Source organism: Aethalodelphis obliquidens, unplaced genomic scaffold (genome assembly GCF_003676395.1).
Source record: "Aethalodelphis obliquidens isolate GAN/ISIS:26980383/991018 unplaced genomic scaffold, ASM367639v1 scaffold2, whole genome shotgun sequence".
Classification (NCBI taxonomy): domain Eukaryota; kingdom Metazoa; phylum Chordata; class Mammalia; order Artiodactyla; family Delphinidae; genus Aethalodelphis; species Aethalodelphis obliquidens.
The window spans coordinates 62734655-62747063 of NW_020837946.1; the positions used below are offsets into that span (position 1 = coordinate 62734655).

The 12409-nt window shown below is 39.4% G+C and overlaps 1 protein-coding gene across 3 annotated transcripts in view; it reads left to right on the top strand.

Moving 5' to 3' along the window:
• The window catches only part of ABCB11 (ATP binding cassette subfamily B member 11), a 93995-nt gene extending 83064 nt beyond the window's left edge, over positions 1 to 10931 (top strand). For 2 of the 3 annotated variants that reach the window (XM_027129074.1, XM_027129084.1), the window contains 5 exons: positions 793 to 949; positions 2101 to 2298; positions 6644 to 6850; positions 8170 to 8316; positions 9387 to 10931. In XM_027129074.1, the coding sequence (XP_026984875.1) occupies positions 793 to 949; positions 2101 to 2298; positions 6644 to 6850; positions 8170 to 8316; positions 9387 to 9587 (910 nt within the window). In that variant the 3' untranslated portion in view covers positions 9588 to 10931. Of the gene's footprint in view, positions 1 to 792; positions 950 to 2100; positions 2299 to 6643; positions 6855 to 8169; positions 8317 to 9386 lie in introns of all 3 variants that reach the window. The other variant, XM_027129093.1, reaches the window with a different exon arrangement.
• Positions 10932 to 12409: the final 1478 nt, after the last annotated feature.

Here is a 12409-nt window from a genome sequence, read left to right on the forward strand (position 1 = left end):
CCTATTTTATTCCGGGTGCTTGTCATAGCTTTAAGTTTTGGACTGGGCTCCTAGAGATGTCTGGCTTTGCCAGTCTGGCCTAAAACAATTTCTGCTTATGAACTGAGCAGTAAAACACACAGAGACACCCCACACCACCCCACCCACACTGAGGCAGGCCCCATGGTGCATTGCAGTGCAGGTGGACAACTTCGGGGAGCGCCCCTCGCAGCATGGTCTATAGAGCAAAAGGGCTATCTCTTATCACGTTTATCATTCATTTATTTATTCACTTATTTGCTCGTTAATTATGCACACATTGAGGCTGGGACAAGTAGAAGGATACAGGCAATTGCATCATGCTGTCTGAAGCATGAATTACGTGCTTGCTTGGTACAGAATTGGTGCTTATATCGCCAATAATTGTCTTTTACACATTAATCATAGATTCATAGAATGTTAACATTGTAAAAATGCAACCCAATCCAGTGATCTTTCAACCTCCCTCTTTTTTTTTTTCTTTTTCCTAAGAAGTCTTTTTTCCTCAAACAAATTGTTTTTAAAATGCTGTTGTAGTTGCAGCAGGGTTTGGAGATCTGAGCCCCCTTTGTTCAATCCTCCCCTCACCCTTTCCTCTTAGAACACAATTTGAAAAAGCCTAATCTCTCCAATCTCCCATTCCCAGACAAGTCTAAAGAGACCTGCTCAAGGCTGCTTGGTCCTTTCCAGGGCTAGACCCCCAAACTCCTGCCTCTTAGGCCGTGACACCAACCACACCGCACCCTTTCTACCTGGGTGTCTGTCCAACTACAGGGTGATCTCTTCAGTTGTACTGAGTGCGACAGCTCTTGGGAGAGCCTTCTCTTATACCCCAAGTTATGCCAAAGCTAAAATCTCAGCCGCACGCTTTTTCCAACTGCTGGACCGACAACCCACAATCAAGGTGTATAGTAGTGCGGGTGAAAGATGGGTAAGTACAGAGGGGTAAGAGGGTAGTGGGGGAGGCTTGTGCTTCTGTGTGTGTGCCGAGCAGCCATTGGGGCTGGTTATTCAAGACCACTGATCTTCTAAATTCTGCAGTGTATGGGTGAACTCATATGCCCTCGGAATGGACAGACAGTAGATTTAGAAATGTAAAGGAATGAAGTACCTTAGCATTAAAAGTTCTTCATAAAGCTGGAACTTGAATAAGGCAATGATACCCAGTGAATACTTGTTTTATAGTACACAGGTACTGTAAAACACACTTAGTTCCGGAATGAATGAAGCTACGTGTCTTTTGAGACCTACCCAACCACCAGGATTTCTACTGATATCCTGGTACGGAATGTAGAAAAACCAGTTTCTCCTGTCCGATAATACTGATTTAATTCATGTTTATCTGTGTTCCACATGAGTTCATGTGGACTCCCAGAAAATTATTTTGATCTCAATGAAATATCACTTTTTCTAATTGATAGTCCCTACAGGTGTTTTTTAATCTTCCCTGCCTAATTTTTAATATCCCGGTATGTTCAAGAGAGCCAAAAACCCCTAAACCCCAGTAAGTCAACTAAATTCAGAAATCTTTTAAAATGGGTCAAATGCCCTATTTCTCCTTCAGCTCAATAAAAGGTAAGTCTCTGTGTGGTTTATTAAATGTCTATCCATTTCTAGGGTTTACACGTCAGAGAGTACAACTCAAGGTATTTCACCTTTGCAATTCAGGGCTCAAGTAACTTTCTGTGTAAGTCATTTCAAGTGTAACGCTATTATTTTAAATCTCTGGGGGAACAGAGCTGTAGGAATTTGCACAGTTACTGGCTTCTGTGATGTAATCATATCCTCTATTTTCTTCCATGCAGAATGTCAAAGAATGGGTGACAAGGAAATCCCCTTAGGTTAGAATGGGAATAAGAGATCAAATATCTTTAAATTCGATGCTCAAGCCTCCTTTTATTCTACATCTGCTGGAATAGGGACTAGAATGCCATTCCATTAAGTTGCTGTCTTTGTACTTTGCACTTCAGCAGCTTGGTGTGGAAGGTATCTTAAGCAAGGATTTAAAACTCAGGCTTATGTGCATTTTCAATAGTCGAGATTCTAGTAGAGCATATGTAACTCTAATCTTCCCGTCCACAGGACAACTTCCAGGGGCAGATTGACTTTGTTGACTGTAAATTTACGTATCCTTCCCGACCTGATATACAAGTTCTGAATGGTCTCTCAGTGTCTGTTGGTCCAGGGCAAACCCTGGCATTTGTTGGAAGCAGTGGATGTGGTAAAAGCACCAGTATTCAGCTGTTGGAACGTTTCTATGATCCTGACCAAGGGAAGGTGGTAAGCAATGCAAAATTCTCAATGCATTTGAGAATTTGGCTTTCTGCAGAGTATCTCCAACCCCTAAAAGTCATCTTCAAGGTTGTGTCTTGCCAGACTCATTCCGAAGCGCTTGCCTTGGACAGTATTTTCCAGTTCCAGTCATTTGCTGGTTGACCTGATTCTACCTCACAATTTCTAACATTATAGTCTTCCCAGTTCCAGATGGTCTGCTGCCCAGTTAGGCAAAGAAAACTGCAAAGCTGGAGATGAGTGTACTTAACAGAAGCATTCACTTACCTGTAAATGGGGCAGAAAGTGCAGACTAATCAGGAAACTAATGACTGGGAATGGAAAAAGTGGGGGTGATAAGAAACACAATGATAAATGAGTAAGAAAGGGAATTTAGTATGAAAAATCCGAGACAATCCTGGTTCAAGAAGCTAAAGTCTAAATAATATAAGGACCTCACATTGGTAGTCATATTCCATAAATCTTTGGTTAGGATGTTTGAAAAATTGGTGGTTTGCTTTGTTGCTTATTTTCCACAGAATTTCTTCCTCTTTTCTCTTCTTTTCTTTTTCCTTTCTATTTTTTCCAAATAATATATGCAAAGGAGCACAAAGTAAAATAAGAAAGATTTGTTAAAAAAACCAAAACAAAACCAACCCCTTATTCCACCCTTTCCACCCCCCATTCTCCATTTTCCTGCTCAAAGGCAACTATCTTTAACCACTTTATGTTTTTAGATCTCCCAATGATTACCTCAGAGTCCCTAAATAATATGCTTATGCTGCTGTTTCACGATTTAACGAATTTAGACCCTCTGTTGATTTATTCTCAAGAGATGGAAATTTAGCTTACCCTCACTTCTCCCCCTCCCTTTACCCACCTCCTCCCAATATGGTTACATTACTTTTAAAAGGTCTTTTATTTGTAAATTTAATCAATACAATTCTGTTTCTTTTCGATCACCTATAGATAACATCTCTTGAATTCTCATTTTCTAAGATGAGAATATTAGCAATTCTACCTCTATTTTCACCTCTTCCTCCCTCTTTTTACCTCTCAAGTCCTAATAACTATACTTTTATATTATCTTTTTTTCCTTTAATTGGAGTATAATTGCTTTACAATGTTGTGTTAGTTTCTGCTGTACAATGAAGTGAATCAGCTGTATGTATACATATATTCCCTCCCTCTCAGACCTCCCTCCCTCCTCCTCCCCCACCCCAACCCCCCATCTGGGTCGTCACAGAGCACCAAGCTGAGCTCCCTGTGCTATACCGCAGGTTCCCACTAGCTATCACTTTTACACATGGTAGTGTATTTGTGTCAAACCTAATCTCCCAATTTGTCCCACCCTCCCCTTCCCCCACTGTGTCCACATGTGTCTGTTCTCTACATCTATGTCTCTATTCCTGCCCTACAAATAGGTTAACTATTTTTCTAGATTCTACGTATATGCGTTGATATACGATATTTGTTTCTCTCTTTCTGCCTTACTTTACTCTGTATGACAGACTCTAGGTCCATCCACATCTCTACAAATGACCCAGTTTCATTCCTTCTTATGGCTGAGTAATATTCCATTGTATACATGTACCACATTTAAAAAATATATATAAAACGCTTACCTTTTGTTTATAACATTTATTGTCTTTCACGCTTTTACTCTAGGTTGATTCTAAAAGTTGAAAATCTATTAACAACTTTTATTATGGCTAAGTAAATATTGTTCATCTCATAGTTAAGTAGTGAGGTACATTAGCATTACATTTTTCTTTCTTGATTGTTTTTCTGAAAGACTTGCTTTTTTCTTGCATTCTCTGCCTTTATAAAATCTTTAGTTTCTTCCAATGTCTCTCTCCTGATACCTATTCAGAGGAACCTGCTTCTTTCCCTTATTTCTGCCACTGCCTGGACTAATTACATCCTACACCTGCTGAACAACTGTCAGCCTATGAGTTTCCTGCAGTATCTTTTGCATTAGATCCATTATTTCCTAGTTCCCGTATCTTCCTCTTTCTTCGGTTTTCTGTCTCATTTTGTTGGAGTGCACCTGCAAGTAGTTTTCTAAGAAATGATGCAGAGGTGTGGGTCTGATTGATTATTTAATCCTTCTTTTTTGAAAAAGGACTTTCTGATATCCCTGAATAGTATAATCTTCATTGCAATGAGGATAGATAACATGATGAGAAATGCTGAAAGAAACTTGAAAGAGGCAACTGAAGTTTCCCTTGCATAAAGCAAAACAAGAAAGCAAGCAAACAGATAGTGGTAAAATCCAGGAAGTTATGAAAATAAGGAGTAAGAGTTGATTATCTGTAGTTTATAATCACTTTTATTAATTTTAGGTAAAAAGATTTTAATTTGTTTGAAAGTATTTGGTGATTGATGAATCTAGAAAGTACGTTGCACTGGGAGTCTGATCTCTACAAAGGAGAGGATCTAGTTTCCCCAAATGTCAGATCTTTCATGTCTATCACCCAGGTAGACTGTGAACTACATGACATGCAGGGACCTGAATCCTTCATGTTTGACTTCTTCAACATTAACATGTATATTAAGTATATTTCTCTGAATGTACTCAGTGAATGTTCTGGTCACAGGTAGAAAGCAATGCCCATGAAGAAATCAGTATGATTCCTTGCATTTCATAGACACAATATATTTTGTTACATCATCGTAAAATGTTTCTACAAACATTTTTCAGTAGGAAAAATACCACCGTTAATGCAATTTTTAAAAATCCTCTTTGCTTTTAAGGAAACTAACAAACGCAAACATTCAACGTTTTCAACATTTAATTGGGTACCTGTGATGTGCCCAGCACTGCATTAGGCCCTGTGAGAAATTCTAAGGAGCATGAAGCATGTCTTATGTCTTCTAGGAGCTTACAATACTAGCATATAGACAACAATTAGCAAACAGCTCCAGTATTTAATTGTTAAATCGTGCTTTGCAGTCTATAAGTACTATGGAAAACACATAGAGGAAGATGAGCGAGGGCTAATTGTTGAAGAATGCCTTATATTTTTTCTGGTAGTGTTTGTTTTTTACACTGTGAAAAAATTATCTAAAACGTCATATATTTACACCATTTAATATAATCTTTTTCTGAAATCATGGGGCCAAATACTTTACAGTATTACAGTATGTGAGACATACTGTACCTTTACTATTCTAAGCCTTTTAAGTGAAAGAGCTCAAATGGTAGACATACGAGTTCCTGTAATTAACTGCCTAGATAGATCATGAGTTCCTAAAAAACAGAGATTTTTTCTTTCTTTCTTTATTATTGTTTTAACATTTTTATTGGAGTATAATTGCTTTACAATGTTGTGTTAGTTTCTGCTTCATAACAAAGTCAATCAGCTATATGTATACATATATCCCCATATCTCCTCCCTCTTGCGTCTCCCTCCCACCCTCCCTATCCCACCCCTCTAGGTGGTCACAAAGCACCGAGCTGATCTCCCTGTGCTATGTGGCTGCTTCCCACTAGCTATCTATTTCACATTTCGTAGTGTATATAAGTTCATGCCACTCTCTCACTTCATCCCAGCTTACCCTTCCCACTCCCCGTGTCCTCAAGTCCATTCTCTACATCTGCGTCTTTATTCCTGTCCTGCCCCTAGGTTCTTCAGAACCACTTTTTTTTTTTTTTTTTTTTTAGATTCCATATATATGTGTTAGCATACGGTATTAGTTTTTCTCTTTCTGACTTACTTCACTCTGTATGACAGACTCTAGGTCCATCCACCTCACTACAAATTATTTTTTCTTTATATAGCATACAAAAGACCGTCTAGCATGGTGCCTTTGTGGCAGGTAATTCAATATATGTTTGTTGGTTGACTAAGTGAATAAATGTACTCCTTTCTTACTGGGGTCTGTTATCTCAATTATTCAGAGGTTAGTATCAGTGAAATCAAGGAAACAGGTTTGATTCTTACATTGTCCAACAGCTTTACATAGGAAACCCCATTTCATAACCCATGGAGTCTCAAAATTGAGCAATTCTGTGTACTTGGAGAGGATGTGCTGCACCAAAGGATAAGGGGAAGTTGTTGTTTTTTTTTTAACTAGATACTGTCTGGAGTGCCTTTCCTGTTTGTATAATACTACCCGTAGAACTAGAATTTGGGAAACAAACAGCCATGTCTGATCACAACTTTGACACCACTTCTGGCAGACACCACCTCCAGAGGTCAAAGGCAACATAATTTATTTCCAAGAATCCTTAGATTGTTGTCTGTTAAGCAAAGCAAATATCTTGCATAACACTAACTTCAGGATACAAACTTTCCTCACTGCTGGAATTCTAAAACTCAGTGCCCTGGTTGTCACCTCTGTTTGGCAGATGATAGATGGGCATGATAGCAAAAATGTAAACGTCCAGTTTCTCCGCTCGAAGATTGGAATCGTTTCCCAGGAACCAGTGTTGTTTGCCTGTAGCATAGTGGACAATATCAAGTATGGAGACAACACCAAAGAAATCCCCACGGAAAAAGTCATAGAGGCCGCAAAGCAGGCTCAGCTGCATGACTTTGTCATGTCCCTTCCAGAGGTGGGTACCAAGTCAGAGTCATTCCCTATGGCAGACAGGGAGGAAGAGAGGTAGAAAGACTAAAAACTATTATGACTGTGGCTCACGGAGAAGGTCAAAGGCAACACAACTTATTTCCCAGTGCCCTGAGATCGTCTCAGTCTTTTACGCAAAATGAATGTCCTTCATCAACATAATCTTTAGTTTTGGAAAGTAGTATGTTATCCAACGCAAAGGATGCTCTATTCCTTGTTGTAAGTGAAGCAGTACCACATTGAGCATCAGCTTAGCATAACGGAAAAACATCCTGAGATTTAGAACAGACATTGATTTGAGTCCAAGCTTGGCCACTTTCTAGTGTAAAGTTACTTCTGTAACAATTACTTTTCTGAGACTCAGTCGTCTACAAAATGCAAAAAATAACAGAATGAGAGAGCACACATAATAGCCTCAGAAAGAAAGCTGCTGCTGTTACTATTATCATCATGATCATTTCATTACTTGGCAGCAACTCCTGTGCGTGGTGGGTAAGTTACATTTGCCTTGGAGTTCCTCACTTTCCCAGAGCCAAGTCTGAATGTAGTGTGATATTGACTCTGCTTTTTTCCATCCACCAAGGGTCTTTCTTGGTGGTTGATCACTAAGAAAATTAAGACACGGAAACTGAAAAATAGTAATCGGGAGAAAATGATTTCTGTAAACATTAAATGATAAGCTGGCTAGAATAGTTAGTACAGTACCTGATGCATAGTAAATACTCTGTGAATGTAACTGTTTTTTACATAGGCGTCAGGTAGGGATTTTCCTTCATAATTTCATCTAAAACAACAAATATGTTAACTAGTTATGAAGCTCACAGAAATTTAAATAATTTGTTCATGATCACAGAGCTGGTATGCAGCAAGAGTGAAGATTAAAAGTTAGGCTTGTGTTCCAGAATGAGGCTACCTCAACAAGGGAATGGACCAGGAGATCTCTTGAAGGCCCTTGTATGCCTAGGATCATTCTGTCTTGGAAAGATCTTCCAGACAGGAGTTGGGAAATCAGGGAATCTTAAATCAGGGAGGATCTCATACTCAAGGAGAAAGAGATCAAAAATACAAACCTAAAAGAAATGCAGAGAAAGGGATACAAAGTCCCCGTGTTTCCCAACATGAAAGGTCATAAAACGCCATATTTTTTTAATATGCCTAAATGGATTTGACATCCTTTATACAAATTATTCCCAATTTCAAAAAAAACAAATTGTTTAAATCCTCAGAGGGGTCATTGATGTGGGCTCCCTACAGCACAGGAACAATGGCTGTTTCTGGTTCTCAAACTTACCATATTTTTTCCAGAAATATGAAACTAATGTTGGGTCCCAGGGGTCTCAACTCTCTCGAGGGGAGAAACAACGCATTGCTATTGCTCGGGCCATCATACGAGATCCTAAAATCTTGCTACTAGATGAAGCTACTTCTGCCTTGGACACAGAAAGTGAAAAGGTAGGTACTGACTTTCTAAAGTCTTAGATCATTATAAATGAGTTTTTTGCTGTAATATTTGTCCTTATAAAATGGCAGTATTGTTAATTTTCTGATTCATTAATAGTAGAAATTGCCACTCCTTTGTAGCGCCCAAAGACAATAGTCTAGAGAAAGTGATTTAAAATAGGATTGCTTCAAATAAAAAAATTTTTTTCACTTTAAAATAAGAATTGTTTTTAAGATTGTTAGGCTAGGTGACACTTTTTTCATGGGCAAATAATGAGCTTTCTTAAATAAAATAAAATAATCCAGGCCATCTGATAGGTATTTCATATTTTATAGTTCTAAAGTTCCATGGCAGAGCAGGTGGGAAGCATACAACACAAAGTTAGAGGCGGTATCGGATGTGCAGTTTGCATGAAAGGAAATGTAATTGGGCGAAACACAATTATGAAATTTACCATTTAGAATTAACTCCTTAAAAGTCAGGATTCTGTTCTGGAGAGAGCTAAAATGTCCTCAATGAGGAACAGTATCAGGAGTGACCTTTTTTTTTTTTTTTTTCCTGCGGTACATGGGCCTCTCGCTGCTGTGGCCTCTCCCGTTGCGGAGCACAGGCTCCAGACGCGCAGGCTCAGCGGCCATGGCTCACGGGCCCAGCCGCTCCGCGGCATGTGGGATCTTCCCGGACTGGGGCACGAACCCGTGTCCCCTGCATCGGCAGGCGGACTCTCAACCACTGCGCCACCAGGGAAGCCCAGGAGTGACCATTTAACTGTTACCTTACATTGTTTCCTTGGTTTCATTTTAGCAAACTAGACCCTCAAGTATTGTAAAATTACTTTGTGATCTTGTAGTTTGGTTCATTCTGGCTTCACTGAAATTTTTCAGCTTGTAGACTGCAATTTAAGTCACTGATGCATTGCATTCAGCAAATATTTATTTAATCCTCTCTCTCCTGTCAAGCCTTTGGATTTAACCCCTGAATATAGAGATGTTAATCAGGTGGTATGAAACAGAACTCTCGTGATGGTGGGCCAGGGAACAAGCATGCGTCTTTGCATCAACTTTCCATCTTCCCTTTGCAGACGGTGCAGGTCGCCTTGGACAAAGCCAGAGAAGGTCGGACCTGCATTGTCATTGCCCATCGTTTGTCCACCATCCGGAACTCGGATATCATTGCTGTCATGTCACAGGGGATAGTAATTGAAAAGGGGACCCATGAAGAACTGATGGCCCAGAAAGGAGCCTACTACAAACTAGTCACCACAGGAGCCCCCATCAGTTGACCTGACTTGAGAACTTCATGCACAGTTGGTGCACCAATTACAGAAGTGCTGTGGGGTTTTTTTTTTGTTTGTTTTTCTTTAAGCAGAAATAGTGATATTTTACTTTTACAGACGTGGTCATACATTGGCATCCGAGCTAATTTCTAATGACTTTCAATAGTAATTTAGTTTTAAGTGTCTGTATATAGAAAATGAAAGAAACTAGGATCAGTGGCAGTGAGAATCCAGTGTCAAGCAGCTGCTCAGCCGTCACCCAGTGCTTTCTCCATGCAGGAGCCAGTCCCAGTTACTACGTGGGTATTAGCAAGACTTGGAGGAAATGAGACTTTGAATTTCTCAGGGACAGAGAACCATCCTTTGCATTTTTGAACCCTCAGTGTACACAAAGCCTGGTCGAGAATAGGCACTCGACAAATGTTTACTGAGCTGGGCCAAGATCATATGGAGAAGAACAGAAGGACTGAAGACCAACTGTGTTTTTTGACTGAAGTTTTCTTGCATGTGAAAGCAGATTCATTTATGTCTAAGGATGAAGATGGGGAAAGGAGGACTTTGATACTCTGGATGCTCTCAGGCTGAAAGGGGCAGAAAAAGGCAAGTATTAGCAGGAGCTTAGCAGTCAGGGATGTTGATTTATAGATTCAAGGTGTAGTATGTGGGTGGTGAAGTCCCCATTTACTGGACTAGATTCTGCCGGTGTCCCTGGAGCAGGGGGCTCTATCCCAAGCCTTGTCCCCCTCCACATTGGTTGCTGTCCTTTGTTTCTTCAAATCCCAGCATGAAATGAAAATAGTGAATTTTACCTTGTATAAGTGTTTTCTTCCTATGGCCAACAAATGAAATTCTGCCTACAAATTAAGCCTGAGCTATTGTATATTGAGGTATATTATTTGTTTCTGGTCCAGTGTTTCCTGGTACATAACCACACAGGTGGTTTAACAGGTTAACTAGTTAGGTCAGGAGCATTGATGGTTGCAAAGTCAGGGAGGGAGAGGGTGGAGGACAGCATTCTAGTTAAGTTATGACAAATGGCAGTGACAAGTAAGTTGCAGAATAAAAATGCCATGAGAAGGAATTAAGCTTTGCAGTAAGCATGTGCTCATCTTGTAATATTGAAGAAAGAAGACCAAAATCTGTTTAAGTTTGCATTTCAAAGAGGAGGAACATAAGCTCTGTGCTGGGAGGCTGCCAGTTTCCTGGAATAGAATGTGTGGGGTGAGAAAAATGGATGATTAAGAGTTATTTTTTAGGGGGTTCCCTGGTGGCGCAGTGGTTAAGAATCTGCCTGCCAATGCAGGGGACACGGGTTCAAGCCCTGGTCCGGGAAGATCCCACATGCCACGGAGCAGCTAAGCCCATGAGCCACAACTATTCAGCCTGTGCTCTAGAGCCCACGAGCCACAACTACTGAGCCCATGTGCCACAACTACTGAAGCCTACATGTGCCACAACTACTGAAGCCCGCGCACTGCAACGAAGAGTGGCCCCTGCTCGCTGCAACTAGAGAAAGCCCACAGCCAGAAACGAAGACCCAACGCAGTCAAAAATAAATAAATTAAATAAATAAAAATTTTAAAGAAAGAGTTATTTTTTAAATAAGGTCCTTGGAAGTTATTGATGAGAGGGAAAATGTTGACTGGAGAAGGCTTGAAATGATTTGGGAAAAACATTGAATTACAACTTCAAAAATATAGAAATGAAGTTGCAAGTTTATTTTGCAACACCAGGAGTTCCAATGTCTTCATTTTTGTTCCGTATCCTGTATCACTCACAAAGATTTGGTTTCTACAGTTTTATATTATTGTTTCTCAGGTGATGGAGGGACTTGCTTAATCTGTTGTGTCTGACACTTATCTCGTCTTTCTGTAATTTCTAATGCTTTCAGGATGGGTTCTGCTGTGATCAAACTCTCCCTGTTACCCCAGTTAATAAAAGTTTACAGAAGAAAAAAATAGAAGGATTGGAAGATGAAGTTGGGGAAATTTCCCTGAGGGTAGGACAGAAAGAGATGAAGAGTTAGAAAATAAAATTTAGAGGAACAATTCAGGAGATGCAATAATTAGCTAACAGCAGTTCCAGAAAGACAGTGTAGAGGAAACTGAGGGGAAAAATGATTAAATAGTCCAAGAATATGTCCTATAATTGAAGGATGTGAATTTCCAACTTGAAAGAGTTCACCAAGTGTCAAATAAAATAAATAAACAAAGATCCTACCTGGGCACACTATTATGCAATTTTGGAAAACTGGGGGAAAGGAGAAGATACTAAAATTTTCTAAGAGACATATAATAAAGAAACATAATGACATAGGATCTCTTGACAATGACACTAAAAGTCAGAAGACATAAAGATTTGCCTTCAGAATTCTGAGGGAAAAATTATCTCCATCCTGGAATTGTATACCTAGCAAACTATTCTCAAGAATGAGAGAGGCCTAAAGAAATTCTGTCATGTAAGTGTCTCAAAACTGCATGAAAGCAGATACCCATAAACCAGAAATGCTACTATTTGAGAAAAAAATAGAAGAGTTGGCCTCCAGATCCTTTTGTATAGAAACACCTTTTCATACAGTTACTCTAAGTCTATTCTACATGTGCTGTTAGGAAATTGTTTCAATAAAAAGACTTTGAATTTAGTAGTGCAGTCATGCATGCAATTTTTTGGCAATCATACACTCACTTAAAAAGGTAGATCCTTTAATTTTTTGATGCTATGTCCTGAAAGAGGAAAATACATAGGATCATAATTAGGTATAGTTTGCCACATATTTATTCATGAATTAAATGTAAGTTTCCTATCCTAAGATAATATCAGAATATTCT